Source organism: Symphodus melops, assembly GCF_947650265.1.
Source record: "Symphodus melops genome assembly, chromosome: 10".
Lineage (NCBI taxonomy): Eukaryota > Metazoa > Chordata > Actinopteri > Labriformes > Labridae > Symphodus > Symphodus melops.
In genome coordinates this window covers 15,176,256-15,192,461 of record NC_136700.1, presented here as the reverse complement: position 1 = coordinate 15,192,461, position 16,206 = coordinate 15,176,256, and the positions used below count along the sequence as shown (strand labels likewise).

General features: G+C 41.1%; 1 protein-coding gene across 11 annotated transcripts in view; it reads left to right on the top strand.

Moving 5' to 3' along the window:
- Positions 1-10,338: 10,338 nt before the first annotated feature.
- Positions 10,339-16,206, top strand: part of mecom (MDS1 and EVI1 complex locus) — a 128,799-nt gene continuing 122,931 nt past the window's right edge. For all 11 annotated transcript variants that reach the window (XM_079353515.1, XM_079353523.1, XM_079353520.1 and 8 more), the window contains exon 1: positions 10,339-10,659. In XM_079353515.1, the coding sequence (XP_079209641.1) occupies positions 10,623-10,659 (37 nt within the window). In that variant the 5' untranslated portion in view covers positions 10,339-10,622. The remainder of the gene's footprint in view (positions 10,660-16,206) is intronic.

Here is a 16,206-nt window from a genome sequence, read left to right as displayed (position 1 = left end):
AGCTACCGGAATATCAGAACTGGCACGTTCACTCCCTTCTGCTCTTCTCCCTCTACACCAATGACTGAACCTCAGGGGACCCTTCTGTGAAACTCTTGAAGTTTGCAGACGACACCAGCATCATTGGTTTCATCCAGGACGGTAAAGAGTCTACCTTCAGACAGGAGGTGGAACAGCTGGCTCTATGGTGCAGTCAGAACCATCTGGAACTGAATCCGCTCAATACCATGGACATGATAGTGGACTTCAGGAGAAGCCCAGTGTCTACTGTGGACTCATTCAGCTTCCTGGGATCCACAATCTCACAGGACCTTAAGTGGACCTCCCACATAGAAACAATCAGGAAGAAGACCCAGCAGAGGTTGTACTTCCTGGACAGCTCAGGAAGTTCAACCTACCCCAGGAGCTGCTGATCATGTTATACACCTCCATCATCCAGAGTTTTAAAGATCAATGGTGTTGACCTTCCCCCCACCAAGGACTTATACCGGTCCAGGGTCAGGAAACACGCAGGTGGCATCACTGCAGACCCCTCACACCTTGGACACAAACTATTCAATCTACTCCCCTCCGGCAGGCGTTACAGATCACTGTACGCCAAAACAACCCGTCATAAGAACAGTTTCTTCCCCCAGGCTGTTGCTATGATGAACGCTAAACAGTCACAGAGTGTCAGACCTGTCGCTGTGAAATAACCCTGGAAATACACTGTCACTGTGAATGTACATATATTATTTAATTTAAATCATCTACGCACACACACTATAAATACAAAAAAAAGATACCTACCTCATATTTACTTCATCATCCTTTTGCACTACTCACCACTGCACTATTATCCTATTTAGTCTTGTACATAGTCTTTAATTACTTGTTTATATTCATAGTTGGTTGGTATTATTTAATGTTTACATTGTACAGAGAGAGCAAGTCTAGCAAAGTTAAGTTCTTTGTGTGTTAAACATACCTGGCCAATAAAGCTTTTTATGCTGATGTTGTAACATGAGTTACAGTTTATACGTTTGTAAGCTTCTCTTTGTAGCTGTTTGTCATAACATTAGTGATGGCGAAATGAGGCTTTCCAGCCAGTTGTATTGCAAATAGATTTGTTACTCGAGGCCTGATTTAACACAGTGTACACTAATGACACATACTAGTCAAAACAAATGCAAGCAGCAAAATCATTAAGTATCACATGCCATAGGATGTCAATGCCAGTATGATGTCCTGTTGAAGGAGTCAGGGACTGGATGTGCACAGTTGTATTGCCTCGTGGTGATATCTTTACACGGCCACCCGAGCTCCAACTAAGACCTGCTGGACCACTGTCTACTGGTTTATATTATGTTACCCGATGTTAGGTTGGTGGAAGTGCAACCAATGAATTCATGTTCCGTGAGTCATTTGCGTCACAATAATGTAATATTGTATTGTATTGAGATGAAAACAAGCTCTTCATTGTGTGCTTTTCTGTTACACTGATTTATCTATGATGTGCTTCACTAACCAGTTGACACTACTGATACTTCAGTGTCGCCAACAGGAGGCAGTGTGGGGCTGGACTTCTCCCATTCATAGACTCTCTTTGTTTTGGGATTGCTGTTTTTTTCTTATTCTGAAGGGAAAAGAAGCACCTGCCAGGTGCTGTTGATTACCTTTCCAATAAAACCAGAAAACCACTAAATAGCTCATACTGAAACGATCACAAATTTTCCGTCTCAGAAAATTTTAATCAGAAGCTACCCCGAATTGTAACACTGATCGTTCAAATACTGGCTGTTACAATCTCACCTCTCTGGGGAAGCTGGTCAGCTGCCTCGATGTGCCCAACCTGAGTAGCCCGAAAAGTTTGCGGCCATCACACTCTCTGAAACATGGTTGACTCCAAGTACTCAAGGAGGTATTTTTAATGTCCCCGGTTGTAAAATATTTAGGAGGGACAGAATGCATAGTGTTGGCGGGTGCGTGATGATTTATCTCAAAGAAAATTGACCAAACCAAATTAAATTTCATGAAAGCAGCATGGAGTATATTGGGGTCACCATTACACTATCTTTTGAAATGTCGCTTTTTGTTAATGTTTTTCACCGACCACCAACTGCAAAAGTTAAATTCTTTGGTCAATTAAGCAATATGGTCAAAGTGTGTGATGGTAAAGAAGTAATTTTATTGGGTAATGGCTTAAATTGGTTTGATAAAAATGTATTAAAAAAATTCAAGGCCGTTGCTGATAAGTCTCAGATGAAACAAATGATAAAGGATCCAATGAGATGTGCAACAACAGACTTATTAGCATATACATTCTGCCATGTCAAAGGCAATTGAAAAAATGGTTGCAGAACAGCTCGCTCATTTTGATGCTGAATCCCTACTACATCCAATGCAGTTTGGGTTTAGGTCCAGTCACTCCACTGAAACTCCACTGAGTGTGCTGTTATGTTACTGAGATGTTGAAAACTAATCTGGACAAATGAGTAGCGGTTGTAACTATATTTTTAGAGCTCTTTATTTTTGTTAAGGGAGCCTGTACTGACATGTCCTCAGGTGCAAAGCTTGGTTGTACCAATTGTGTTCCTGAATCTACTGTTGGCAGTGGTAAATGGACGGGTTAAACTGTAAACTGTTTGCTTGCTTAACAACGTGCTACTGCACTAACAATTGTTTCCCTGTTCTGGAGGAGGAGATCCTAGAGGATTGGCAGATCTGTCCCTAACAGTATGGGATATGGCAACTCTGGAGCAACTCCACTTTCATGACGTAAACCTGGCCGTTAGCCTCAAAGTAAACCTGAGCTGTTGGGGCCTGTTCTGCACGTCAATGGACACTGACAACTGGAACTGTTTCTCCCTCACAAGTGGCTGGGAACAGCCAGAACACAGTCCAGCATAGTGATCTTAGGACCCTTGTGTGCCAAAACATACTGCAGTTGTCAACCAACACTGCTCCATCTTAGGGTTGTGTTCTTGGACCCAGGTCTTCCTCTCTGATAGAGGACTCTGTTTCTGTCTTGCATTCTCGTTCTCTTGTCTCTTTTCCCTTTCAATCTGAAACCACATCCTGGCAAAGTCGGAAAAACTTGCACCATGGAAGTGGATGAGCTCAAGTGCAGCAATATAGGCCTGGAGACAAATGCAAGAATGAAAAAGCAAGAAAAAATAACAAAATGCAAAAAGTGACAAACAAAAGACGAGACCAAGCTCTACACAATGCCAGTGTGGTCCCTTGCAGCTCTGTGCACTCCAACCTACACCAACTGGCAAGCCTGTCAAATCTCCTGTTATATAGAAGTTGGCACCTACCAAAGAAGGTTGGAAATCAATTAACTCTGAGAAAAGTTTTACTTTACATGTTCTACAAACAACATCAACCATCTGTAATAAGGCAAAAACATAAACAATAGATTTTAGTTTCATAAAGTTAATAGTTAAACCACCATTTAAATAACACATTTAAACTCAAAAACCTAAACACCCCTCCACCTCTACCAAACGTGGCACCTTCCACTTGACACATCCCCATATAAGCCAAAGGAAGGCCACAGCTCTGGTTGACAGTTCCTGGTTGAGAAAGAGGAGTACAAGCATGTCTGTGGAGCAACAGGTGACTATCAAAGATGATGTGTTACAATGAATAAAGTGTTTTAATGTAAACATAGTCAGTGTGTTTTCTTTGGCTTGAAAATACAATGTTTTAAGTCATTTGTCAATGACTTATTCTTAAATTTTGCCAGACGTCATTCCCACTAAGTACTAGTTGCTAATAACGCTAAGCTAACGTTAACACAGGCCTATCAACAAGCTTGATGTGACTACAAGAGTATCTGTTTAACAATAGCCCATTGAAGTGTTTGTTTTACTTTAGACAGCACGGGGTTGCCCCCTGACAGTTTCATCTTATTTTAACATTCACCCTCACATTAAATGATGTTGTGTTTTGGTCTTGCTTTTTTCCCCGTTAATGCAAAACATGTTGTGTTTGAGCCTGTGGTAATCTTGAGCCCAAGTTTAATGGCATTAATTGTTGGTGGTTTTGAATAGTAGGCAGAGCACATGTTGCTTATAACATTAACAAGGGCTCTTTTTTTGAAATTCAAGTACCCCATAAAGAGATGACTGAGGGTTAAGCATAGTGGATAGTACAGGGACCGTGAAAACAAAGTAGCAAAATGGAATTGAACTTTAAAAAAAAACCTTTTACAGCTGAGATTTTTATTGTGGTGTGAAACTTCAAGGGAAATAGGGCTATTGTGTGACAGTTAAAAGACAACGTTATTACAATGTCCTGTACTTTGTCAGAAGTGACACAAATCATGATGGGTGTTCTATTGCAGGTGCAAGTTGACAGGGCGGCATGGAAATCTACAAAATATCCATCAGTGACATAAAAAATCAACACATCTGGAAATAATTGTGCTACAAGATCTTCAGGTAGGAGCTCAGATTAATCAAGCGGCTGTATTCTAACCACATTACTTTATTTGTAATATTTTTTTTTCTTCATTGGCGACTATGATGCTCGACTTTGGATTCTTAAATGTTGACTCTTCTAATCTTGCTTCTACATATACCGTAGGTAAATATAACAAATTGTGTAATTGTTGTGTAAATATACATTCAAACCAACATTACCGACCTAATGTCTGGATACTTCACTTTGATGGTTTTACAACACCAGCATCACATTCATCGTTCACATCTGGGTTTTACGATTGTTCAAAGTTGTTTAAGGTAAATTATTGCAGTGCTGACTTTTATGATCTGCGTCCCTTTTTTTTAATTTTTTTTATTAAAAAGGTTTTATATTACAATTTCTTGTATTAAATGAACATCAAATAACAGCAAAGCATCTCCACAAATATGATAGAAAAACGTACAAAATTAAAGTTCACCGTCTTCACACACAAAAAAATGAAAAGAAAGAAACAAAATAAATACAAAGGCCGTAACAATTTCTCAGGCAAATCAATATAGAAGCCAAATACAGATTGTCTCCACATTTCTCCTCTGACAGATCATTAGTTTTTGTGAACGGTCGGATGCGCGAGTCGCTTTAAAAGTTGCGGCCGCAAGGAATTGTAGTGCGGCACTTTCTCGTCTCCTTCGGTAAAGGGCGGTCCAGTGTTTCCTATGCTAAAGGAGGTTATAAAAGAAGCATTGGCCCACCTTTATTTAACTTTTAGAGAATTCGAACCGCTCTTATCATGGCCGCCACATAAATGCTTCCGGGTTAAAGGAAAAAGCAGAGTGAAAGGAGATAGGAGGGACAGTACGAACGCACCCCATCAAGCTCTCTGAGACAAATGAGACTGTCGCCCATTAAACTTCAAGGATTGCTTAGTCTTACAACACAAAAGATACCTGAAAAGGTTTGTCTGAATCTCATGGAGGCATCTTTTCTTTGCTCGCTTTAAGGGGTTGAGAAGCTAAAGCTATTGAATAATCGGCATCTGAACCTGTTAATGAAATTCGGCAGTCAGTACTTGTACTACTAGGACCTTTTGTTTCCCTGTTATGACACAATGAGAGAGGCTGTGGATCAGTGTTCGCCACATATCCAATGTGTCCTTCGGCGAGACACTTTATCTCAAGCTGCTCATTTGGCTTCGGTGGCAGCGTATGACTGTGTATTCCATGATTTGATACTGATGGCCACTTTATATAGCCTCTGCCATCAGTTTGTAAATGGATGTGAATATGACCTGGGGAGTATAAATGTAAGTGCTACAAGCTCAAGTCTATTTACAATGAAATGTCTTCAGAGAAAGTGGTGTATTTATTATTAATTCACTGTTTCGACCAAGTCAGTAGTCTTAGAGAAAAAGTCTGTCCAAAGCCATTTTGTTTTCTGTCTGTTTCAAGTTTAAAGTCTGTGTGATGTAAGCAGTCATTTGCAGACATTGTATTCGTTATTGACTAGTTTTGTCTCCGCCTCCAAAGCATCCTATCCATCCCTATGTACCCTTAATTGCCTCAAAACCGGGAACCTGACAAGGATTCCACTGTCTGCTGTTACTGGAAACGCGGATAAATAAACCCTGATTGACTGTCCCATTGATTACCTGTCACATACTTCTGTTGACAGGGCCGGTGCAAGAGGAACACCAGAGAAATTGATGGGGACGAGTTTGTTTCTCTTTGTGTGTGTGTTTGTGTAGGTAGGATCCTCTCATCAAACAGAGCTTAGAGATAAATGTGTCTCTGGCGAACACCAGTCCCATCAATACTACTTTCACAAATTGTCTCAGGAGCGCATCGTAATCTGTCTCCCTCGTTGGGTACTGGGTTCAGAAATGGTTGTTAAAATGCACTTTACCTCAGTACAAGCCAGACTTCGTCATTTATCAGTCGCATGTAACCTTGTGCCTTACAGTTTATTCACATGGCCAGTAAGGTCAGTCGACAATAAAACCCACTGTTAGTTTAACTGATTTCCCTTTACTGCAATACATTCATGACACTAGAGATTTACAATGTGGTTGCAGGACTTCGCCAAATTAATTGTTTCATCTACTTCTTTTTTGATAGGACAGATGTTTTAATGCTGTTTATACTCATTTTTGTCAGTGTATCCAATATCGACACACTCGAACACTCCCCAACCCATCCAGCAGATGGCGGTATGGTATAGCACATTTTAAACAACCAGCTCATCTTTTTTTTTGCACTGATTCAGCCTCATGCAGTTGGGAAAAGAACAGGCCCTGTTTCAGGACAATCTTTTTTTTTTTTTTTTTTTTTGTTCCTTTATGTGGATCATGAGCTTTTTTTCATTATTTTTAAACATGCAGCTCTGCAAAGACACAATGATGCTTTGAATATATTTTTGTAGATTTTCGTTAATTCACTTCAGTTTATTCAGTCAAACAAAATATATATATATATATATTTTTTAATCATCTCAGAATAGACATTATATTTAGACCAGTTGTTCTCAACTTGTGGGTCAGGACCCAACAGTAAGTCACAGAGCTGTTTTCAGTAGGTTGTGAAATTGTGCCTGGAATTTTTTTTTAGTCAAAAAGTCTAAGAAGCATTGTTCAACTTTTTTGATTTGTTTGGTCTCATGTTGTCACTTGATATGTACCATTTGAGATCCAAAGAGCAGCATTTTTCCTTGAATAAACCTGATTGGCTATCTAGACGATCAACATGAGAATATTTTTTTTTGAATTCATGCTGTGCTAATATATTTCTGTGGAGGATCAAATAATAAGATACCATTCACACAATGTTAAATTGTTGCCTATGGGAAAACATTCTGAATACTTTATTGAGGCATTCAGGCTGAATGAAATGTCCCTTTAGATTTCCGAACACCTGCAGCTGTTTACATTGTTAAAGTCATTTGTTTTTAAAGTCATTGTTGTGCAGGTCTATGTCCCATTTTTTAGATTGAGTATTGACTCTTACCTTGAAATAATTCAGGCTTTTAAAAGATGATAATATCTGATTGACATTGCCTTAACGTTTGACAAATCTGCTGTCCGAACTGCAAGAGGAAAATATGTGAAAGGGAAAGAAGTTATGAATCAGGTTGTTGTTCGAATGAATTCCCCTTGTACCCTTGTTTTCTGATTTCAAATAGGAACAATATCTCGTCTCTGTCCTGTAAAGAGATTGTGCTCTCCATCCCAGTCATATTTCGTTGCATTATTTGTTTATTGAAAGCTTCAATATGTTTGACTGTGTTAATTCTCCTCACAGGGCAGCAGGCATGAGCCAAATAAATCTCTGCTTTTTTTTTTTTTACTCCACACATTGTGACGAAACATAACAAGTTGTAAATCATAAAATGATTTTATTTTACCAGATAGAACCTTAGGAAAAGATCTAATAAAAATGTGGTCTTTGCAGAACATGCATTCCTGATATTGTGAAACATTTAGTGGGCCAAGACAAAATACAGGCCTGCATTGATGTTTTTCCTTTTTATGAGCAGTTTTCTTGTTTCTTAATGGTAACTTATTTCTTCATAAAATTGTAATGTAATTTTGTATTTACAAGATCTGTTTAAACATAACAGTTAGTATGTTCCTGTAAGAAGCAAAGACTCGTTATAACATTTAAATTTACATTTAAAAATAATAATAATAATAAAGTCACCATCCGGCAGCATTAATATCCTGGTTTGAAATCTTTTCTTTAGGTTGTAGACACAGGTTTGATCGGACAAAGCAGTGATAAATATCCCTCTTGATCGCTTGATTGATTACCTTGCTCAAAGGTCACGCGGGCGCTGGTAATTTCCTTGTGCCGGAGGCTCCTTTTTTCACTTTTAGTCTGCCTCGACAAACCCAGAACAGAACATGTTATTTTTAACCCCTAAACAGCTGAATGAACCACTACTGTAAAACACTTAAATATACCAAAACGTGCTTATTTGAATCATTTATTCGCTTTAATTATAGCCTCTGTTTTTGTTTAGTTTTTTTTTTTTAACCTGTAATTTGTATGAACGCTCAAAGTGCAAGAAAGGTGGAAAGCTTTTGCAACCTTGGGGGTCTCGTACCCAATTAATTTCTAATAATTACAATCCACGGAGTTGCGGGGATTCGCGCACCACTTCATGCTGCCACCGGGTTCAGAGTAGCATCATAAAATATGAATAGAGTATATGCAGAGGAAGGAGCGGGAACCGAAGAGAGAGTTATTGCGGTGAATGAAAACTGTTTCCATTTAGGCTAATTGAGCGCGCCGCCGAGAGCTCTCTCTCTCTCTCTCTCTCTCTCTCTCTCTCTCTCTCTCTCTCTCTCTCTCTCTCTCTCTCTCTCTCTCTCTCTTCCTCGCTCGCTCGCTCGTTCTGTCTCTCTCTCTATTTGTACCTACGCGCGGCGCACCACCACCAAAACGCGTTGTGAAAGCGCAACCCAAGTCCCGTTTATGTCAACATAGAGAGTGAGGTATAACACTTATTATTATATCAGTTCTAACCTCTCTTATCTCGGCTTTAAAGGAGGGTACCTTTGCATTAATGCCTTGCACCAAAAGCATACATTTCATTGAGTCGATCGAACATGTTTTGGTAGCCTATTGAATTTGCCTTGTGTTAAACGAATGATCCACCGCCGGTAATCTCTAATATGATTTTGTTTTGTTTGTTTTTCATGTCATAGTATGGCTTGATGTCACGACTTTAATCAGTTTCAACACAGTTCGGGATCGATAGCTTGAGTTCACGACCCATTGAAGAGTTCATCTGCAAGGTCAGCATGATCTCATGCGGATCTAATTAATTACCAATTACTTTAATTATAAGTTGTTTTTGTTTGAGGACACGTAGATCTATAGCTTCATGATATCAATAGTTGGACTGGTATGAATGCAGTGTAAATGGATTTTTTTTTTGACTAAAACTTTAGCTGTGAAAAACAAAATCCAGCAACAAATCTCGATGTGCCTTATTTTATTTTAACATGTGGCTGGTACTGTATTTTGCTGATATATGACTCAGTATCTAAATATGCCTCTATAAAATGTTTATGTGATAACAGCAGACGTTCAGGGTTTTTTATTGACTTTTAGTGCCTGGATACCATGCATTTATGACTGTGGCCTTTTTTCTTAAAATCCAGAGCAGCAAAGAAAGAAAAAAAAAACTACTTAATATAACCTAACCTCCCCCCAGTCAAAATATATAAAAAACCCTCTTCAGGCATACCAAGTGATGACATTTACGCACTGCAACAGACACATCTCAAATACAGTGGGTATTAATAAGAAGCACTTAACATATGAAAATAATTGTCAGCACAAGAAGAAAAAAAGAAACTTGGCACTTTCATATTAGAGCTTTCAGTCGGCTGTTTGAGTGTGTGTGTGTGTGTGTGTGCGCGCGCCATTGTGCGCGTGTGCGTGGGGGTGTCATTCATTTCCAGCGTTTAGGAAAAAATTTATATTTTTGTGTCAATATGCAGCATCATCGTTTCAGTGAACGTTGATGAATGTGACTTAACAAGAAGGAAAAGGTGTGCAGTAAGGATGTAATTCATGAGAATCTGTGGTGCACTGTCCAGCAAAAATATCAATGTTAACACACTCTGTAGTCCACCATTAATACTTAGTTTTTTTTTTCTATTCGTCAGAAACAGTCTTCCACTGAAAAACGTCATTGGAAATAAAATGAGTTTAAAAAAGACTATTGTTGCCATTCCCTGTTGTAGTAAAAGTCAAATGTCTGTTGTTTCTTGTTATAAAGACCTGAAACAATCAGAAGTTGCTGCTTGCGCATCTCATTACAAACTTTGCTCACGCGCTAAACAAACAACAAAACCGAGTCTGCGGCTACAACACCGTTGGACATTTTTTACAGTGTGCCCCGCTTTCTCACTCGGCGATCGTTTCAAACTGTGACACGAGACGAGATGTTCACCGCGATTCACGCGTCTGGACCAGATCAGGTTGATATCAAAGTGATAAATCGTCCCAAACTTTTTCTGGCACTTGCTGCCGGCAGATTTCAGGCTGTGCGCATGTGCGAAGGTGTCCTGACTGACAATGCTGGGGAGATAGCGCGTTTGGATTGAGAGAAACCCAGACAAAAAGGACAGAGAAAAAAAAAAACAAAAAGGAGGAAAAAAGATCCAAGAAAAAATCCAAACAAACCCACGTCGAGAGACTGGCACCATGAGGTCCAAAGGCAGGGCACGGAAACTAGCAACGAGTAGGTGCAACATCCATTTCTTTTTTTCCTTCTTTAAACATGCCATCCTCTGTTACTAAAGACTGTCGCTTGCTATCACTGCGTTTATTAAGGGTTTTTCTTACGATTAACTACTTCCAGTTGACTTCAATCCTCACTAGCTGCTATTAAGGATAACAAAATGATGATAGTGTCGCGAAGGAAAAAAAGGAACGCTGTCAAGAGAGTAGAGTAAACTTTAAAGTTTGGTGAGCGAAGTAAGAACTTTGTGCAAGGCGTCCGCTCCAGCTTTGGACATGCTGCTTGCATGTAGTGGGCGCTGTAGTTTAGTGGATTGTAGTCCTGTGAATCGGCAGTTGTGTTGCAGTTGCTGCGCGCAGCTGCTGTAGGCTGCCGGTCACCTCAGTGTGCCGGGAGCAACTTGGAGAAAAAAGGAGGTTGATGGAGAGAAATGTTGAGAAAACTAAGGATGTAGAAAGGCATGATTCAGGGAAGCGGAGCGTCGAGTGTTTGTTGCTTTTTTGGAGTGTGTTAGTCATGCAGATCGTTTCGAGCTCTTATTCGGGCGTAATGATTCTTTAATGATACGGCACCCTGAAAAATATTACTCAGAGTTTGACGTTTTAATTCCTCCGACGCAGGTAGGTTGAAGTTTGCAGCATGTAAAAAAAAAACTACGTTATTTTAGGAGGCAATCTTAACACTGTGGCAAATCTATTTCGGACAAAACAATAGCTTAAAACAGTCAATGTATTTCATTCATTGGGTTATAATATCGAAACATTCTTGTCATAAAATCGATTTAATGACTTGGACGGAATCAACTTAGATTTATGCAAGGAGCTGATTGATAAGGCTATTCATGCATTGATTTTCTCAATAAATTATTACAATCTTCTTCTTTCCAAAACTGCTGCAAAAAAACCCATTTTGCTTAGGTGTTAAGCTGCTTTGAGTCTTACATTTTTCTTCTTCTTTTGTTGTTTTTTTTTTTTGCTATCAAACGCGCATTATTGATATGAAATGTCACTGCACGTATTCTTTGCAGACATGAAGAAGGTTAAAACTGAGACGGGCCTGCAACTCTGTGATAATTGCATATACACTTTAAAAGGGACATCATTCGATATGACGACACTCACTTGCAGTTTGGTGACTCACGTGCTTTTTTAACACACAAACACAGCTATATGTGTAAAAGCTGCAACACATGCCTTAGATCAGTGAACACCAATATGCAGGTTGGGCATGTGTCTACATGCGGCCTATTAAAGTAACTTTCTTCGTTTAAACTGCCTAAGTATTTGTGAAGTTTGATGAATATAGTAAATGAACGCAGGAGTGTTTTTGTGTTATTTTATCGACAATTAAAAAGGACGCTTGTGCACGCAATATCACACACGCACGCGCGCACAACACAACGTTGTCACCATAACAGGAGAGAAAACACTTCAATCTCTTTGTCACGGCCTTCCAGGTCTCTGATGACTGGTACAAACAACTATGTTTCAAAGCAGAGTTTCAATAAAGGAAACAAGCAGCAACTGGGATCAACTTTTTTTTTTCTTCGACAGACTGAGCAAACAGCTTATTTAAATGGTGAATCATTCCTCTTTCTTAACGATTTTTATTTTCAAAAAAGGAGACGAAACTTTCTACATCTATAGTCAGACTGGGGGAATGTTCAGTGGTCCCCGGAGGAGCGGGTCCACTCTGGCCTCCGGCCAGGTCTGCACAGTGTCAACAGTGAATATTTAAATTCCCAGACCCCTCATAAGAGCTCGGCTGGTAAATGCGTTCAGTGTGTGCCTCCCGCCTGGCTGTCCGGAGCAGTCGAGTTAAAACGGGCATGTACGGGGGCCTCTTTGCAGAGCAGTCGTGTGATAAAATAGGGGGTGGATGCAATAGGGGAGGTGATGGAGAGGTGGTAAACGTAAGGGTGATTGATGGAGTTTGACTGATTAGTCCGCACGTCCAGATGTAATGCGGTGAGCCACAAAAACGCACCTCAGCTTCCCAACTAAGTATAGCCAAAGCACATAGGCCGCACCCCGCGGTGAATTGTGGGTTACAGAGGGATGAAGGAAGGTGGCTTTGATGCTCCACACTACCTTGGTGTTGGCCTAATTAAAGGCCCGCTTAGCATATTTGTGTCTCAATAAAAAAAGGCCTTGATTATACGGAGGTCTTTTATAAATCGTCAGAAATGACTGACGATTATTCAAACATACTAAACTAACAGATCTTATGATTTACAGACCTCCAGTTTGTTAATAGTGTTTAACACTAACACATTTCTAACATAGTAAAATAATAAGAAACTAAAGGAAAAAATCCATTAAATTGTTTTGGCTTTACAAGAAGCAATGGGGCATTTAAATATTTTAAATTGTTTCCCAAGGCACTCACAAATTGTTAATCATTTTTCACTTCGACCACAATATTTTGTCAACCATTGATTTTTTGGTTTTTCTGTCTCCAAAAGTGGGGCTCAGTCTACGTAATAGATTAATATCTTAAAAATTGAAACCCCTGCCTTGGCGCATCAGATGCTGTTGGTGAGCGTGTGCCAGAGAGAGAGAGAGAGAGAGAGAGAGAGAACGAGAGAGAGAGAGAGAGAGAGACCTCGCGCGCCTCAGTGTCACGCTGTCTGTCAGCGCCTCTCCTCTGCGCGGTTGAGAAGCGCGTCGTCCTCCTCACATTGTGCAATGGGCCATGCATCTCGCGTTTGTCTGATGGAGCTCATTAAAACGGTTAATAGATCGGCCCATTTAAAAGGTGAGAGGGAGCGGCCCGGCGCGAGGAAAGTGAAATAGAGACCCCATTAAACAGCCCTTGTTGTCCCGGAGCGGCGCTCTTTGCCTGCGCTCCGCTTGGTGCCAAAGCTCCGTACACAAATGTCCCATATCTCCTTCCGTCATTGACAGGGTCAAGAATCAAATATGAAACAGGCAATTAATTATGTTTTATATGCTCATTAAGATTTAAGTGTCACTTTTCAGAAATGTAAGAAAGAACATCTTGTTGAGTATTTCATAACCTTCACCAGTCTTCCTTGACAGTTGTCATTTATTTTAAAGGCTGAGCTCACTGCTGACTTTTTTGAGTCTTTTTCTTTGCTGTATAGATTGAAATATATAAGTAAAATTAGTGAGAGCTGCAGAAGGGTGACTAGTTGATGTTCTACAAAGTCTTGGATGCACAACAGCCATGTGAATCGAACACCAGATGTAATGCATATCTAATCCTAACACACTTACACCCACAACTTATTATTTTTGTTTGCTATGTTCTTGGACACCAATTTGTGTCTGTTTGTGAGGTTGTTTGGATTTGGGATGGCGGGGTCGAATGTGACCCGGGCCCTCTCATCTATCAACGCCCCCATCTGTCGGACATGTCGTCCACTTTCCTCCTCTCCTATGATGCTAGAACCCCCCCCCCCCCCCCCCCCTCCTTCCGAAAAGAGCTCTTTTGGAAGGTCTGTAATGTTAATGAGTGGCCCGGGACTTGGCTCTGAGGGCTACAAACAGAGAGCTGATGAGGTTAGTGGTTTGTTTATGTCCCGTTGTCACCTGCTTGAAGGATGGCCCTTGTCCCAAGCAACAAGAGGGCTTCCAGGCCTCGCCGTGGGTCCCCCCCCCCCCCCTCCACACACACACACCTCTCAGGCCCTGAGAGAGCGGCCTTGCCCCAAAGGCTTCTCTCGCCATCTCTACTCCCTCTTCTCATCTGCTCTCCCTGCTTCCATCTACCTCAGCACATCATCTCAATGAGGATTTTTTTTTTTTTTTATCAATCATGCATCAAAGCAGAAACGTGTTACTTTCTGAATCCTGCCCTTGTGTCATGTAAAACAAAGTGAAAGTGTGGAGCTGTTCTTTCATCATGTGTTGCACGAGTGTAAGGCAGTGGTGTCTTTGTGTTGATGGTGCTGGTGTGCGTGTGTGTGTGTGTGTGTGTGTGTGTGTGTATTGCTGTTGTTGAGGGGTTGTTGTGGCGCAGCGACCCAGACAGGGCAGTGTGGGAACAACCAAGCGATGGATGGAGGGAGGGGAGGGTGGGAGGTAGGGTGTGCAGCAACATGTCAAGCCTGGGAACCGCTGTGTGTTTACCGCAGGGAAACCGTACCAACACAGAACAATGAGCGAGCCTTACCCCTTCTAAATAAAAAAAAAAAAAAGCATTACAGCTTTCTCTCTCCCCCCCCCCACAAAGGTCATGGAGTTAGAGATAGGGAGTCCACACAAAGCCTCCAGTCTGTCGGCAGTCCCGTCTGGCCCAGTGCGGTGCCAAGGCTGAGGTCATTATCAACAGCCCAGTCCCAAGCTAAGCATATTTTTATAGATTGTGTGTGTTTGTAAGGGAGGCTTTTCATGTGTGTACTTGTCGGGTGTGTATTTGTGAGTTTTAGTGCAGAAAACAAAAGGCACTCGACAGAGTAAACATAGGAGATGTCAAATGTTGTGACGTGCCGCCATTTTCTCATCACATATCGCTCCGAGATAAATGACATTTTGCTGAGTTTCAAAGTAAAGCGCAGGCATCAAACTGATTTGTGAGTCGTTATGATGTCTGAGGAGTTATAATGTCAACAGATTGCTGATGCTGCGGTCTGCCCGGGCTATTAATGAGGCGGTGTGACGCGAGCGCTCCTTGGCATGCTCCGAGAAGAGATGTCTGTTAGCTAATTAAAGAAAGTCAATCATTTTATACTCCAATCAATTACCTGAAGCAGGTGGTAGAAACAGGGCCCGACACTCTGGCCTCATGTCTCACAACCGCTAACTACACAAAGTCACTTTACTACATTGTTGAGTGCTTTTATTTGGACAAAGGATAAACAAGAGGCATGACGTGAATACAATCTGGCTGCCAATCTTTGTTGGATACATTTTATTTCAGATTGCAGATGAGATTTTTTTGTTTGAGTGTCAGTTGACATGACTGCAATATATGTTTGACCCTTTTCTTTTACTCAGTAACTCTGAATTTTACACAGAAAAAAGATCGTCCAGTTTCATTCTGATCGTCCTTATTTTACGACTCAAGACTCACGTTGGAGAAAGACGTAAAGCGATGTTGTAGGACCATGTGTTTGCTTATGGACTTTTTTTGTTATCCCTTTTATTAAAGGCGGACACGGAGGATCATGTTTGTTTTCAGCCTCACACACTGAAGAGAGCACACTTCGCTATAAACAGGAATGACCAAACAATTGCCTTGTGAATGTGGTGATAACAGTGTGTTCCAGCTCGGCCGGGGGATCTCCCTGGGTGGAGCAGGCTGGCCTGAGGGATGGAAGGAGTGAGTGAGTGAGTGAGTGAGTGAGTGAGTGAGCGAGTGAGTGAGTGAGAAATGAGAAATGGAGAGGAGGAAATGGGCCATCAGGTCATGCCCACCTGTAGCTGATAAGCGGAGGACGGGAGAGAGCAAGCCAGCTGTGTAAGTTTACATACTTTTGTGCTATGTGAGGGATTCCTGTACACCCCCCCCCCCCCCCCCCCCCCCCCCCCCCCCCCCACACACACACACACACACACACACACACACACACACACACACACA